Source organism: Rhinolophus ferrumequinum, chromosome 17, assembly GCF_004115265.2.
Source record: "Rhinolophus ferrumequinum isolate MPI-CBG mRhiFer1 chromosome 17, mRhiFer1_v1.p, whole genome shotgun sequence".
NCBI classification, from domain to species: domain Eukaryota; kingdom Metazoa; phylum Chordata; class Mammalia; order Chiroptera; family Rhinolophidae; genus Rhinolophus; species Rhinolophus ferrumequinum.
In genome coordinates, this window is record NC_046300.1 from 56,691,042 (window position 1) to 56,708,451 (window position 17,410).

The following is a 17,410-nucleotide window of genomic DNA, read 5'->3' on the forward strand; positions in this document are numbered from 1 at the left end:
CCTCTGGCAATTATTTGTTTTCTTCTTATTTATTTGCTTGCTTCAGGACCAGACGAAACTGCTATAAAAGGGAACCTGAACAAATCTCCGATTCAGAGCAGACTGGGAAGCACGATGGGATAGAAATTGCTGCCTCCATAGGCACTTAAGAAAATAAACACTCAGGAAGGCCATGTGACTTGCTATTCAGGGTCACCCTTGGGCCAAGAGGGAAATAAAATGATTTTTTGTTTGTTTGTTTTGGCACCTTTCTGAAGCAAGAAATAAACCAATTTAGGTGGTACTTTCTAAGCTGGGAAATTAGGATTTTTAAAAATACAAATTTAATCTGAGGGTCTTCTCTGAGTCATCTTCTGAATACGGTTCTGTCTTGGGAGAGAAAAGGCAAAAGGAGAAAGTGACTTGGGGGCAAGTAGAGGCCACACGAGTGCAGTGAGGGAGGCCTGTGCAACACTCTCAGCTTGTATTAATGATCTGGGGAATCTTCGATTGACAACATTCAGCTCAGCAATACATCCAACGAAAGACGGCATCTTTCCTATTTCAAATTATAAGTTACTGCAGAGGGCGGGAGAGTAGTTGAGGCAGTGGGCTGCCCCTATAGGCAACTTCTTTGCCACTCCATCTGCTACCCCAAATGCTAAATCTTAGAAACAACACTGCTGTGAAAGATTAAAATATATTTTCTACGACTCAGATGACACCAAGTCTTTTGTAGATGCCAAAATAGCTGCTTTGAAAAGAGTTGAAGAAATATCAATTAGGAACTCAGTCGAAGACACAGAAAAATTTATGTATCCCTGCTGGTCGGTCTCCAAAACTAACAGAAAAAAAAGATTGTAATAATAAAAAAAAAAAAAAAGGAATATAGAGAGGCAAGAGATAAAGTCCTTTTAATTGCTGTTATTTTGAAAATTTGGGATGATGATTAATAGATACAGGTATACAAATGGGGAAGGAAACTATTTTATGCTATTCATAATTAATTTTGGATTTTAGACCATATTTTTAAGCCTATACGTGACTAATAGGAAGCAAGCTTCAAAATTTCATTTTTGGTTCCATTTTTTAGAGGGCATTTACCAACTCTCCTTAGTGATGAATTTGTTAGTGAAAAACAAAATTGTTTAGAAAAAGATCATGTGAAAAAAGCCTTGAAAATAATACACCTCAAAAAATTCCTCAGGAGAATAGAAATTATATATAAAAGGGAATGATTTAGGTTCAGAGGTATATTCTTACAAGTCTTATGAATGCGATTTATAATTACATGAATAATCACATAATCATAGGAAATGCAATTGAGAAAAATTGCCTTGCAATGCAAGGTAAGCTTTTTTTTTTTAAAGTTAAAGTGATGTGTTTCTTTCCCATTTGGCAAAGTTCAGAATCTTCTGATAAAGTGATTCCAAACTGAGATAATCAATGAATCTTTTAAAGACACAGATTAATAAATTATTCCATTTAATCTTACTTCGATTTTAAAGCCTATTTTATCTACTATTTTTAATATTTTGGCTTCTGGTACAGAAAAGGAAGAAATTTAAAATAAAAATTAGTTGGAATGGATTTAGGATATAGCCGTGTCGTTTAGGAAAGAAACATATTTTCATTATATTTATGTTAATATCAATAACATGTTAGCCTTAGTTAATATGCAATATTAATAAAATGCAGATACATTAACCTTAGCAGTTGGAGTCAGGGATGAGGCTTTTCCTCCGTGTAAAGTCATTTCATCATTTCCCCTTACCCTTCCCATCTATAAAGTGGGATTAGTAACATTTACCTTTAAGAAATGAAGTGACAATGTATGGTTTGCAGAAGAAAGTAAATCGAGTCCTTTTTAGGTTTCCGACTCTGATAGTATAAAGCCCCAAATGCAGCTTCAGAAATGCAATGAAGACATAATAGCAGTCCCTTGAATCTAAATGATTTAAATCTAGGCTAAAAGCAGGATTTCAAGAAATGTTGATGCTCTTGCTGGAGAGCTGGACTTCCAAACGTCTAAATGCCAGAAAAAAGTCCCCCAAAGGGTGAAAAATGTATCAAATACTATGAAGAAAAAAAGCCACCCAAACAAACCCAAACCAGTTTAGCCTCTGAAAAGTGGAGTTTATTATTTACAAATCATTTTAATCTTTCAAAAATAAAGAAAAAGAACACATTCATTTCAGAGACAGGAGCACAGGGTCTTATCCTCTCGGGTGGGAAAGGAGGGAGATCTCAAAGTCTAAGAAACCAAGGCGATTTTTACAAGTTCTACACAAGCAGATGCCAAACTTGACTACCCTCTTGGGAATATTTCTCATGTGGCAGCTGAAAAGGGGGAAGCTCAGATAGGGAGGCTGGGGAATTGGATCATCTCTACCGATAACTTCCTCCCGCTCTGTCTTCTTTCTTTGGTAGGAAAAATTCTCAACTCAGGAAATCAAGAACACATTTATAATTGTTAAAGGGGCTCTGTAACAGAGAAAAGAGCTTCTAACATCAAGGTAGAGAAATATTTCATTTAAAAAAAAAGCCATTATGTTTAAATTGCCGTAGACCAAAGAATATACTTGCCAGGCAAGAATAGGAATCATTAAGTCTGTGATCCAAAGTAAGGCGTTGTACCATCTCAAAGAGGGAAGCGTGGTCAAAGTTACAGGGGTTGGACGAGATAAATTCATCCATGCCATGTTTTTGAGCTCTATCTGCATCTGTTCATTTATACATGTAGAGAGAGACACAATTTAGAGAAATACATCACATTTTCTTTGACATTTCAAATACACAGGAATTCACTAGGCATTACGAACACTAGCTGTTTCCCGTTGCCTCCCACCATCATCCCCAAGATATTCTTTTTATCTCCCATTGTCAACTTGCATCACTTACTGGTGACTTTGTTGCATTTAGGCAAACATATATTGGCATCAACATGTTTATCAAATGATCACAACTCCAGTGCTTTTATGTCGTTCTTTAAAAGCTAAGCACACGACCGTAACTTCGCCTGCGTTTCACCAAACACTGAAAGCAGATCGGGTCTTTGCTTATAAAAGCCTATTTATATTTAGCTTTTTAGGTTTTTAATAGATTCTGCCATTCCAGTGGTTATGTCTAGAGCAATTCTCTACAATTATTGGGATTATCTGGAAAAGGGTTATGCTGATTTTCAGCAAAGTGACAATATTTGTATCCTCCCCTTCCAAATTCCCATTGCCAATTTGGTTTCACAGAAGGTTTGGGTCCCCACCCTCCAAAATTAAAAAAAATAATAATAACAGAAGCTTTTCATTGAAACCTGGAGAATAAGTTAAATGGGAATTTAGTTTGTGATAGCCAAGGACGTTGTCTTATAGTGTGCTCCCTCAGTTAGCAAAGCTTAGGAAAGAGAAACAAATTTACTCAGCAAGGGCTATGATCTGCCATTTATTGTGAATTAATAGTCTCAATGTATTCACACTTTTCCTTACAGGGTGAAGGCTGTAGGCAAAACCTCCTAAGGGCTAACTAATTAATCTCAATATGTGGGACTGAAATACTCTATCCTCAATTGGCAAAACAACTCAGAGAATTCAAGCAAATCCTGAAGAGGTAGGAATGACGGTCCCAGACATTAAAGGAATCAATCAGCTCACTCCACCTCATAGTTACTCACTCTCCTGATATGCAGACTGTGAAGAGAAAAAAGACTTATATCAAATCAAGCAAGGGTTTATTCACCCCTTGCATGTAACATTCTACTGGAGCATGGGGACTTGCCAGGGACCGGCAATGCTGTCAGGGCACAGGGCAAATCAATTTTTGACTTGGGATGGTGTTTGGATAATATTTTCATATGTGACCTTCATCTCAGGCAGTGTTCTTTTTTTTTTCCTTCCCATGCTTGGGGTATGGCTGAAAACTTGGGTCATGGTAGCAATGTGACTTGAAGATGATTTCTCCAAACATTAGTGAATGTGTGTTTCATTTAAACCTAAATGCATGGTATGTTAGATTTACGCCCTCTTATTATTAGCATTTTTAAATCTTCAGTCTTTTTTCCTAGAAGCAGCAAGTGGTCAGTGTTTGAACAGGATGTGTTGTTTATGCCCAAGACACACAGAAGCAACGGTTTCCAGAAGGCAAGTTGAAGAATCTGTGTTTTAATAGCCAAATTGTTCCATGAGGATGATAAAACACAAGCTTTTAGAAGGGATATCACATGTGCAGAAACATGAGAGAGTCTGAAAGAATGCTCTTTGCTGTGTTAATTGCCTCAGATTTGTATTCAAGAAAGTGCTTTCAATCTGAGGTTACATGCTTTATTTAGGAGGATTTCTTTGTTTGTTTGTCTGGTCTCTAAACTACATTTCTTCTTTGACTCAGGGTGGTTGGTAAGAGAGGTAGCCAGGAAGTTGGTGCTGGGGAAAAAGCTAGCTGTTTTCAGGGTGCATGCCTCTGTGTGTGTGTGTGTGTGTGTGTATGTGAGAGAGAGAGAGAGAGAGAGAGAGAGAGAGAGAGAGAGAGAGAAAGAGGACTCCAACTTTAGGTCTCCCCTGGCAGAATGGCAACCCTGCACCGCGCACCCCTCAGGACAGATTCTGCCCTCTCATCTCCATCCTGTCAGTCCCGGGTCAATTTCATTCAGGAAAAACTAACAGTGGGTACAGGAATTGTTTATCCTGTTTCATCCCTATCAGAAGCCTCCCTGCCCTCCCCACGTTACCAGACAGATGCAGCATTTGGCTGGCACGGCCTTCTTGCTCTCGGATTGCTCAGGAGAGGCTGTAAGCCGACAAATCGGCCGGGAACTCACTTTGCCAGTTTGGCTCTGCTATTTTATTGCTCTTCAATTATGATGGTGCAACCGGTCATTTAGTGCAAAGAGAAGGGGGCTCTTTTGTAGCTGTTAAAAATATGGCACATGTTTCAAGTCTCTTACTCTTTCTTTTTGTGTTAAACCTCTTGAAAACTTTGCGATGAACTATTTTGCCTTGCTGCCCACTCAGGAAATGGATCTGAAAAGGCGACTTGGCTCCTTCTCAGAGACCTGATACGGATCCACTCTCTACCCCGCCCTCCGCCCCCTCCCCCCGCCCCGTCCAACACAGTCCATCTTCACCCTGCTAATTCTTGGCTTAGAGTACATCTGAAGCACAATTTTGGCTTTACTTATGTTTTAAAGCCGCTTGAAAGAAAATACATGCTTTAGCCTGTTTTCCTTTTCAGAAGGCAACCCTCTCAACATAAAGATTCATTTCCCCTTCTTCCTTTCTTTCCTCTCTCTTTCTGGGTCCACATGTGGAATGAAGCTGGGCCTGATTTAGGAGGTCTGGATTCTAATTTGAGCTCCGTTTTTAAATAGCTGTGGGATGCTGGCTGAGTTGTTAGCTCTCCGAGCCTCAATTTCCTGGTGTGTAAAATGAGCTGAACTTTCAGTTCCCTTTCTGCTGTTACTGTCATTGAATCATCCTTAAGATCCCTTGCACACTTCTATATGTGTGGGATGAGGCCTACTTACTGCAGTGGGAATGTACAGCAAGTAAAAGGAGCAGCCTCTGGGTTTTGCTTACACGAAACCATCATTTACTCAGAATTAGGCTCATTATCTTAATGGTTCCAGCAACTCAAGAGTGCTTAAAAGGGGGGCTGGCTCTCATGAAATCTTTGAGAGTTTCATCGAGCTTATTATATTCCGAAAAAGAAAGAGGAGGGGTAGTCTGGGTATGCTATTTTAAGGTGTCAGAGAGGACGGGATCTGATTGTTTTTTTAATTCTCCATATCATTTATTTATTTTTCGACATTCAATATTATTTTATATTAATTTCAGGTGTACAGCATATGGTGAGACATTCATATAATTTAAGAAGTGATCCCCTGACTAGCCTAGTACGCACCTGGCACTATACACAGTTATTACCATACCATTGACTATTCTCTGTGCTTTACTTTACATCCCCATGACTGTTTTGTTACTCCCAATTTGTACTTCTAAATCCCTTCACCTTTCTCACCCTGCCCCCAACCCCTCCCATCTATCACCCCAACAAATCTAGTACCCATCTGACACCATACATAGTTATAATATTACTGACTGTATTCCTTATGTTATATTCTACATCCCCATGACGACATTTTAACAACCAATTTGTACTTCCGAAGAAAGGGATCTGATTTTTAAGCTCCATCTAAGCAGGGAATTGTTGTTATTCTCTGCTATATTCCCAGCACCTACACCAGTACTTAGTCCATAGCAGGCACTTGATAACAAGTGTCACTATAATGAAAATAATATAATCAAAATAAATAAATTCACTCTTTCAACAAGTATTTTCTATGTCTTGATTTCATGGAATGTTGATATACTAAATTCAGTGGCCACAAGTTTATTGGTGCTAAGATAGCAGGTGGTGTAGTGGGTGGGCTTAGGGGTCAGACAGACTAGCTCTGAGGCTAGCTCTGCCTTTACCAGGTATGTGATGTGATGCAGGCTGATTAGTATTTCTGCTCTCAGTTTCCTCACTTGTAAGCCGAGAACAGTGTTTGGGTCTCCTCTCAGAGGGCTGTTGAGAGGGTCTGAAGAGGAGAAGTAGCTGGAAAGCACCTGGGTGCCTGGCACAGGCTAAGTGTTCAATAAACCTTACTGGGGAGGGAATGAGCGGGCTTCTTGGTGCTCTTGAAGCCAGTTTATGTACTTAGAAAGCCAAGGATGTCTTTTAGTTTATACCTAATGTTAGTTATAGGTTGCTTCTTCAACCATATTGTTTCTAGGAAGCTGGGAGTCCTTTCCAATCTCTCTGTTTTATGCTTCTGCTCTGCCCCAGCTAATAACCGACTCCTACGTCCCATCTTTCAGTTTTTGATAGGTTATGTTCCAATTTCTGTGTGGTTGCAACACACACATACCAATCGAATCCCTTGGTAAATAGTATGTTCCTTGAGGGCAAGTTTCTGACCTGTTACTTCCCTTGCCAGCTCCCAGAGGAGCCATGTCCTTAGAAAGTGTTTATTAAGGGACTTACTCTGACACCTCCACCCCAGGAAACTTCCCACTGACTTTATTAAGGAGTCACACACATGGGGATTCAGATGGCATCTTGCAAATCCAAAAGTGGGAACATGTGCTCTCAGGGGAAAAAAATCTTCTAGAAGGAAACAGAATTCTAGGTGCAGGTGTCTTTGGATACCATTCAGAATGTCTGCCTGTGTCTCCATACATGTCTAGGACCATATGCATTACATATGTTGTCTATTTTAAAATAAAACACTGCAGTGGTCCAGCTGTTCCAAATTCTGTTTCAAAGAACTTGTGGGTGCTTCCCAAGCAACACCATCTAGTCATTCTTGCACTGTCCCAGTCTGTTCTTCTACAGTGCTGAACATTTAAAAATAAATGCTCCTTGCAACTCCATTTTCCCCCTACAAACAATTGGAATGGGTTGATTAAAGATAAGGAAAACTCCAGTGTTGACATTAGCAAGGGGAAAATAGCCCAGAGCCAAAGTAGGAGAAAGTTAATTCTTAAATTCAGGACACCTCGGGATCCCTTCCTTTGCCAATGTTTGGCTCGTGTCAAGAGAAAGAAAATGAATTTTAACACTAGGCTGGGCAAAATAGAATTAGGAGGGTGAAGTGGCTGCTTACAACTCCAATGATGTTTGAATTATCTCTTGTTTTGGGAGATGCATATCAATACTCTTTATTATTATTATCATTTTAAATTTAGAAATCAACGATTGACTACTGCATTTTAAGAACTGACTTCAACCTTTGCCCTTTGCCTTTTTCAGACCTGGCTGAACAGTTCCTAAGTCCTGCTTGGTCTGTAAGGGCTCCAAATGTACTGAAATGGACTATGTAACCATATAGGCGCTGCAGCTAGGGCATAATTCAACACATCTTCCAAACAATGCTACTTGTTTCACTTCTGGGTTTAATTGCATGAAGATTTTGAAATCCTTTATCGTATGGGCATAGGAGACTGACTTCAGACTCAACTTGGCTGCATAAAGCTGATATCGGTACCTAACTACATTAAGAAACTTAAAACACTATCAATGGTATCCATGACACAGAAGCAAGCTGATGGACACACAGACTTTTGGAAGGTAGATACACTTTTAAGTGGAAACTAACCAAAACCTTTACCCCAGGTTTGCTCAGAAACAATTTTGGTTGGGCGTTTAAGGAATGTTGGGAAAATATCAGCTCCTAAAGTGATATGACTACGTAGGTTTTATACTCTCATTTAATCTACCTCATTAAAATTCAAGTGATGTCACTAATTGGCCAATCGAGCATTTATGTTGTTCTTTAATTGATCATGATGTTTGATATTCTCAGTCATGACATGTTTGATATTCTTTTTCTTCTCCCCCCACAATGGAAAAAATACATAATATTTTTCATAATTTCTTATCCTAATAGCAAGCATCTTTATGTGACTTCATTTCAAATATAAACATTTTTTAGATAAGTTTGCAATAAGGTCTACCAAGTATGGCTTTCCATTTCATTTTATTGAGATTTTCCTGTTATTCTCACAGCTAAGGGAATGAAGACAAAAGGCCAAATCTCTCTTTATTTTGTAATATTACATTTTGGAACTTTTTATAGGCTAGAGAAAAAGCAATTTTGCTGTTAAAAATAATTATGATTGTACTGTTATAACGTTGTCTGAAAGAGGCAATTATTGTAAAAGGAATCCCTTTTACAATAAGCTAGAGGTAGCTGTTTATTTCTGGAATTTAGAGCACGGTTACGGCTGTCGTTAATCCTGATGGATGCTAGAGGCAAGAGAATAGCTAATGGAACTCTAAAGTCATTGTGAACCCAAACTGCAAATTGAAAGGTGACTTTGTATCTTTCTTATATGAAAAATGTGTGCTTGTCATATCTGCTTGACAGTACAAGAGTGAATGTATGCTTTGGACATAACGAACAATGACAGTAGTCAACCTCATCAGAAGACATGAAATAAAGAAATGACAATGATTGATGGCAGCTGGCTGTTTACAGATTTTTCTAGAAGAGTTTTTCTTGGCATGATCAAGTAACCAGGGGATGATGTGCCCTTCCTGAGCTCTGCGCAGCAAGCAAACGACTGGTCCTCCCATGCCTATTGCCCTTGAGAAACAACTTAATTTCTTCCTGGTCCCTTTGACTAAATCAAGCTAACTTGCATGGCCGAGAGAGGATGGCTTCTTCAGAATCTATGAAGGGCCACAATGAATTCTGCGGAAATCTTGAATTTAAAATTACTATGGCAATGCATCCAACGGGATAAACATGTGATGTGTATTGCAATGTTAATTTTTATAACTTTTTATAAGACAGCTGCTTTGAGTAAAAAATCATAACAGATTTTGTTAATGATCTCAAAATAAATAAATGCATGATTTGCAATTTTCCTTGCTGTAACTATTACATTTTCAATTAATTTACAGAGTACTTGATGTTTTTACATTCCCTGCAACATGAGCAAAAATAAATTTTCTATAGTTGACTAATTAATAATGTACTTTACTGTAAATCACTACATGACATGAAAATACTCAGCTGATTAGTGAATAATATATTACATATGTGTGAAGTAGTTAAAAAAGAAATGAACCTTCATGTAATATGGTCTATTTAGAACATATCATGGTATTTAGAAAATTTAGGGCCTGATTGTGGAGTCTATTCTTTTAAAAGACCATTGATTTTTACAATGAGAAGGAAAGTGATTTCCAGGGTGGTTTTGGGTCATGCAAATTAAGTTAATATCGAATTAATTCTTTGATGTTGCATTCCTGCAATGTAGCAACTGCAAGTTGACAATCAAGAAGCTATAGCAAAAATCTCGAGAGATAACACTATAGAAAAGAATTAAGGGAAACGACTATTTGGGAATCTAGTAGGATAGCAATGCACTGTGGTGCAAATACATGTGAATTTACGCAGAACACAACTCATTCAGTCATTTATTCATCCATCCTTCCTTTCATTCTTTAAAAAAAGTAGAGCAAAACCCTAAATTCCCACTAAGTTCACATACTATGGTAAGCTTTTTAAAATGCCTCATCAGACATTCAAAGGAAAGTAAAGTTAAATTAAGTATCTGCTTGGAGTGTTAAAAAAAAAAAAATCAAATCTGTCTGCTAGCCAGGGGTACATTTATGCAAAATAAAAGAAAAAAGAAAGAAAGGGGTAAAGAAAGCAAATTAAAGAAAGAAACAAAAAGAATTAGAAGGACTATTATTAAATGATCAGGAGAAATGATATGACCTGCGACTTCTAAATTAGCATTCAGAATACTCAAGTACATATTTGCCTGCTCTCTTGACCAAATTTTCTAGCTCCCTCTAATGTCAAGTCTGTCCACAACACATTTTTTTGGTGGTCAGAGTTTTCCTATATGAATAAAGGGATCGTATACTCTCTTTTATTAACAACTCAAATTGTGAAAGAAAATATTTTCCTAAGTTTGAGTTTCTTTTTTCTCTTTCAGGTGTAGTTTTAGAAAAATTAATACACATACTAATGATGTTGAAGTTATTGTTGTCACTGTCCTTGGGGGAGTAGCAGAGAGACAGTCAAGACCAGAGGGCAAAGCGCTCCATGAAATTGTGTGACTGTGAATCCGCAGCTTTTATGAATAAGGTACATTAAGGACTCAGCTGTGTGCTTCATTTCCTGTTTTTGTGCATGGCAGGTCGTCCCGTGTACTACTGCTGTCCTTTCAAAATTAATCCTCCATTGGGTCTTTCTTAGAGCACACCGTCAAGCCAGGGAGAATTAATTACTTAGTGTTCAAATAATGCATTTACGTTAGTAATTGTATTTCACAATTTCTTGAAGTCTTGCTCAGTTAACACATTCGGGTTTCCTACAGCACCTTTCTATTTGTTAAGGTTATTGATGGTTACCTTATCATTGGTACACTGATCATTCTAATCTTTGGAATGGGAAAGGAAAAACAACAATACATTATCAGAGTGCAAAATGATCTGTTTTCAGGCATTAAGCAGTCAGATAGCTGTCAATTCCATGAAACAAAAGCATTATTTGCCACTTCGTTGTGATGTTAATTAATGTTCTTGGAATGAAAAAAATGAGGAGATGTTACTAGTTGGCTTTATTCAGAGGATCATTTGATGCCAATATGAAAGCCAAGGAGAGGAGGCAATTATGCACACATCACATGCATCCTAGTTTCAGTATGGAAGCTGACATTTCAAACCTAAGGTCAGGAAAATAACATGAAAAGTCTTACTACAAAGTCTAGACATGAGGAAGATTTCAGAGGAGAGGGAGGAAGCACATTGCAGGTGTCAGATAATCTAGTCTGATTATCTGAGCTGTGCTAGCTATAGGGGAACACTTACCCTTCAGTCCAGCTAGAAGTTAGCAGGGTAAGAAGGAACAAACCAGAATAACATAAAGACTAGCAACAAGGCTCAGGAAAGCAGACAGGAGTTCTAACCTAGCAGCTAAAGTTCTTGGGTTCGAACAAAGATTGAACAAGAAAACTTAAAGGAAACAAAACGAAACGAAAACCAAAATCAACCCCCACCCCAAACCAACAGTAACCAAGACCACCCCCTAACTGTAGAAGGCTGTTCAAGTGGTAGCAAAAATAGAACAATTCTCAAAAACACCCAACTTTGGGAATCTATGATATGATTAACAGTTATTAGTTGAGAAACAGACATTAAAATGAGACTCATTGCAAGTGATACATCAAATAATCATAGACCAAATAGCAAACCTTAAAAGACCACTCCCCCTCCCACTCCGAGGTACTGATTTTTGACTGTTCCTCTAACACAGATTGGACAGGGGATCAGGTGTCTCAGTGAGAGGCCACGTGGCATAACAAATTGTGGCAACACTCAACTACAGATTTGGACATCGTTTCCAAGGTAAGCAACACTGGCCTTTACAAATTGGAAAATTGCAAGTTGTTGTTTTAAAAAGTTGTATAGCTAGGCACTGACTTAATTTTTCTCAAGTTTTAATCAAAAAAAGGGAAAAATTAAATCAACAACACACACCAGCAAAATCACAAAAGAACAAAAATGTTGTAAGTTTTGGTGGAACCCTCCCCAGATCATTGTAGAGTCTTATACAAACTAATGAATAGCAGGATCTATTTTTTTTTCTCAGTATTTACAATTCCAGATAAATACTCCACTCCACTCTTTCTTAGACGTGTCTTTTCATTTTGAAATTAAGCGTTTGAAAATTGCAGAAAATAAAAACTGCACCTAGAAGCTATTAAACAGAATTTAGAAAGACCCAAATAAACTCACAATTACCCCCAAGTTTCCCAAACTGTAAAATGTTCCATTCTCAAGTCTCCCTTGAACAGACAGCGACATGACAAGACTGGAGTGTTTATTTTTCTCTATCCAAAAGTCCTCTCCCATTTTTCTGTAGCTTCCCTTTGCCGTGGAAGTACTAATAAAGTGATTACAAAGTTAACTCCCTGAAAGTTGTTCTTAGGAATTCTTCACTTGCAAGAATGGCAAATGCTTTGAACAAATATTCAAAAACAGGATTTGATGACATGTGTACAGCAAGACATATTTAACAATGACCCTTACCTTTTGGAAGTCAAGGAAACCTTTTTAAAATGCAATACTTGATTGTTTTTACTCTTTTTGTTAGAGATTCTGGGCTGGACTTAGACTTTGAGATGTGACTCTTAAAGGAAACCAATGTATACACACAGAACAAAAGGTAAGTGAAGGATCAACATTTTCTATTTATTACTATGTTGTGATTGTTTTTTCCTTTTTCTAGCACCTTGCTTGGTAGTACCAGGTGAGCGAGCTGTCCCAGCTGGCCCAGGACTGAAGGGTTTCTGGGGCCACAGGACTTTAGTACTCATACCCGGAAGTCGTGGGCAAATCTGGATGAGCTCGTCACCCTAAGAATGAACACTGTGTGTTTTGACTGATCTGTTTCACAGTGATGGTTTGAATTTAGTAAATTCAGCGCAGCTGTGAAGTAAGTGTGACATGACCACCATTCTGTGGCAGACTCCTCTAAGTATTATTATATACCCTCCCACCTCCAGCCATTTTATTTTGGTTCTTATGTATAACTATTCAGTAACACCACAGAATGTAAAATTCCTGGTTCTTTTTTTGATCTTTCTCATGGGTTTCATATACCCGTAACTGCAAAGGATCAGGTACAGAAGGTTAGGTTGGTTAAATCCCGACTGGTTTCCTCTGCCCGCTCCTAAATTATGGGAACAGATGACTCACTTGCTGGTACTCTGGCGGCAGTTTTTAGTAAGTGCCTAAACTAGCAATAGATAGGAGCAGTGTTGAGGCTCTGTGTTTGGGTAATAAAGTAACTATGGGATTATTGGGTTCAACATTATTGGATTGAAGCTCTGAGTAAGGATTGTCATTTAGTACAGGGTCATAGTGTACGGTTGTGCAGATTGGGCACTGAACAACTCAATAGGTGCCATTCACCTTTTTGTCTATGTGAAAAATGCCTCCTGCAGTGCACAATGAAAGTGATGGCCTTGTTCTTATAGAACCTGGTAGGTGTGGTAGGACCTTACTCTCTGGAGAAGCCCCATTCTTGGGTAGTGATTAAGGAGACAGTAGAGAAGAAGGTGGCTCCACCAACCAGATACTGATAAATCCCAGAGGCATGAATGAGTTGACTTGACATGCTCTCTAATAAAAGTCCCTTATGTCAACTAGGGTAGTGACATATATCAAGCTGATGTGTACTCAGTTGAATCCTCCAGTTGATGCCTCACGACTAGCACTTTATTTCACAGCTTAACGAATCCTGTTCATAGAGGGAAATCTAAATCAAGAGCCCCTGTGTATTTCCATGAAGGGGTATCCATCCCTCTTCATCCACTTCCATCAGTCGTCTTCTTTTTCAAATCATTATCTGGTCTCCATTTAATTTTACTCCTGAACGTCCTCCCTCTTTTCCATATGAGTGAGGAAAATGTGAGGTTAATAAGAAACCAAGTACTAATTTCTTAAAATGGGCAGATGCTAGAACACAGATACTGAATGGAAGCTGAAATGACTTCAAAAGAAATGGAGACGATTTTGAAATAAGACCATAATTTTCCAACTATCACCTGAGATACATGTATTATGAGGTTGACTTGGATGGGGATTATAATTAGGAAACTCTTTTCCTGATACACAGATAACTCCGTTTCAGAGGAATATGGTAGGAGGTATTGTTTCCACATTTATTAAAAAGGAGCCTGTCAGGCAAGATGAAAGAAAATATTCCATCACAGAGGTTTTTTAAAAAAATTAAAGAAATATTGGGTAGGCTTTATCTCAACCAACAACTAAACCATTAGAAAGAGATACTGCTTTCCTCTTGCCGCTCTCAAGTAAACCTGAGCGCCCCAGGGAGAGAGTGGGGAGTTTGGTGGTGGTCGCTGTTGGGAGGGCCTTCCCTTCTTCCCCAAGTCCCGGCTCAACCTCTTACTTATTCTTTCAGGGTTTGTGTGTGGAAAACCACAGTGATTGTGTGATTATTTATAATGTCCCAAAAGGAATGCACTTTTCTTTAAGAAACCATCAGCACCGGAGACGAATTCCTGGGAGCACCTAATTCATAGGATTTGTCATCCAAAAAGAGTTTTTCCCCATCAGCAAAGGCGTTACAAGGCTTAAGAACATGGTCTTGTTAGACAGAAATGGACATGGCAGTGGACTTCATCAGAAAGAGGATTTACCTCCATTTAGTTGCTGTCACTGCAAAATTATTCTATCCATATGCACGTTGTGTAAGAGCAACAGAGGAAAGACTATGTCCAAGCCCTGTGCCAGAGGGCAGGTTTCTGCTATGGGCCTCCGTACTTGCTTCCCTTCTGCTGCAGCTCTCATTCCACAGATACTTGTGGGACTGACTCCCTATTATTTGGACGCAAGCTCAGATCGTCTGTCTAATATCCCCTCCCCTCACCCAGTCACTAAGGCGGGACACTCTTCATGGTATGTCTCAATGTCTGAAACTCTCCTTTTACTTGTTGATTTGTTTGCTATCTAGACTTCTCCACTAGGAGTCAGGTGTCCGGAGAGCAGGGATCTGGCCTATTTTCCTCATTAGTGTCTTATCATCTAAACAGCTGCTCAATGAAGTGGACCAACTGAGTGGGTTCCACGCTAAAGTAAGGAATCATGATGATTATTGCTAAAAATGACTTGTTCCTGAGTTACCCCTAATGACTTGATAATCAGGGTGAGGCAAAACTCTCTATTCATGGTTAAGGTTTGTAACTAAAATGAATGACTTTATTTGGTGTTTTGTTTCCGATGTTGCCATCTTCTGTTTTAATAAACGTCTCCAAATCCAAATGGATTTCACCTTACCCTGTGCACCAAAAGGGTTGGGAGATACAAACCATCCTAGATAGCAAGAAGATACGGGAAAGGGGTGAGAATTAAAACACATGCAGAGGTAAGAGGAGAAGAAACTGGAATATTAACTAGGGATGTTTAAAGAGATAGTTTCCTTTTTGGGTCCTGATATTTTAGCTCAGAATTGGATTTTAGGTACCATAGATTTCTTGTTTTGTTTTTCCACTGCGTGTGATAATGTCATCATTTATTTTTGCAGATTTAAATTTATTTCCAGTCAAGCCCTATTTTAAAATTACTTTCATGGAAAGAAATGAAGCAAAGACATACATTATTTACTATTTTTGAAGAACTCAAACAAATACATGTTCGGCTGTGAATTCCAAACTGTCACTAAGACAGAGAGATAAAAATCCACCTAAAATATATTTCCCTTTGTTTCGTCCTTGGGGGGAAATGTCAAGTATTGCACTTTAAAATTACTTTCATCTAACAGTTTTGTCCCGACTTTTCCCTCCTGAATCCACTATTCTTTTTCAGCAAACATGATTTATGAATCTTTAATGGTAACGTAACTAGATTTTCTAATTCCATTTTGGAAGATTACTCTACAGAGCTATTTTGAACAAATGGCATATTTACTTACAAAATTGGGAGATCGGGGCGTCCAGCTGAGGCACAGTCCCTCCCTTGGCGTTGAGTTTCTGGACTTGGGTCGGGGGCACAGGCTTGTGTGACTGCCCGGTGGCCCGATACATGGCCTGGACCCACAGGATGCGGTCTTGCTCATCATCACTGGCAAATATCACGGTGTCTCCTTCTTTGACTGCATTGAAGAAGGCACGGCCACCCTCCAGTCCTTGAATAAAAGGGAATACAAACTACTAAGCTGAGCTGCAATGTTCTTGGCAGGACTGAGCCTTGAGAAAGGCGGTTTCTGCTGCTTTTCCTTGGGCCGGAGAGGGGAGGAGCCATTTATCTAACTCTAGGACAGGAAGTGTGATACCCAGTGGGCTACAGCGTGGGGCCGTGATGTTGAAGTGGTGTTTTGAGCACGGTGCCTGCCTCTGTCTTTGTGTCACTGGGACAGAATTATCACGCGGGCTGCCTGCTGGCTGGGTAAACATCTGCCTATAGATACACTATTATTTTTCTCATCTTTCAAACAAACAAACAAAACCAAACAAACAACAAAAATATCTCTTGACCCCCACATCTCCCTTCAGGTTCTGTCCTATTGTTCTTCTCTTTACAGTACAAGAGGCATATGTACCAGGGCTTCTCAAATTAAATCCACTCAAATGTGAATCTCATGGACATCTTGTTAAAATGCAGCTTCTGATTCAGTATGTCCACCAGAGAGCCTGAGACTCTGCATTTCTGACAAGCTCCTGGATGATGTAGATGGTGCTGGTCCTAGGACCACACTTTGAGTTCTGACGATCTCTCTCTCTCTCTCCTATTCTGACTTACCATCCTCTCCCCTCCCAAATCAGGGTACTGCCCTACTTGTCAAGGTCACCAGTGACTTCCACTTGCTGAATCCCACGATCAATTCAAAGTCCTCATTTTATTAGATCCATCTACCTATCAGCAGCACTTGACACTGTTTCCTTTGAAATGCCTTCTGCACTCGGCTCCAGGTCACCTGATAATCCTCCTCCCTCCGCGTCTGCTAACTGTCAGGCTGGTTTGCTGGTTCCTCCTGCTCCTCCTTGCAGCATCCAGGTGTTCTGTCCTTGGATCTCTTCCTTTCTTTATCTACACCCTCTCCCCAGTGGTGGCATCCACTCTTAAATGTCACGAATATGCTCATGGTCCTAAATTTCTCCCTCCATGCTGGATCTCTCCCTTTGAAACGCAGACCTGAATAATCTAACGGTTTTCTTGACTTTTCCACATGGATATGTAATAAACATCCCAAGCTTATTATACCTAATACTGAATTCCTGGTCTTTCTCCCAGTCTTCTGTGAAGCTAAGCTCATCTTTGTAGTTGCTCAAACCCACAACGTTGGGGTCCTTTTAGATTCCTCACTTTTTCTCACTACCCCCTTCCAGGGGAATTCTGTTGGCTTTACCTTCAGGAC

General features: G+C 39.2%; 1 protein-coding gene across 1 annotated transcript in view; it reads right to left on the reverse strand.

The window, feature by feature from the left end:
- CADPS (calcium dependent secretion activator) overlaps positions 1–17,410 on the reverse strand; it is a 461,279-nt gene that overhangs the window by 133,422 nt on the left and 310,447 nt on the right. The window contains 3 exon segments of the mRNA XM_033131706.1: positions 2,566–2,702; positions 11,341–11,352; positions 15,968–16,180. Of these exon segments, the coding sequence (XP_032987597.1) occupies positions 2,566–2,702; positions 11,341–11,352; positions 15,968–16,180 (362 nt within the window).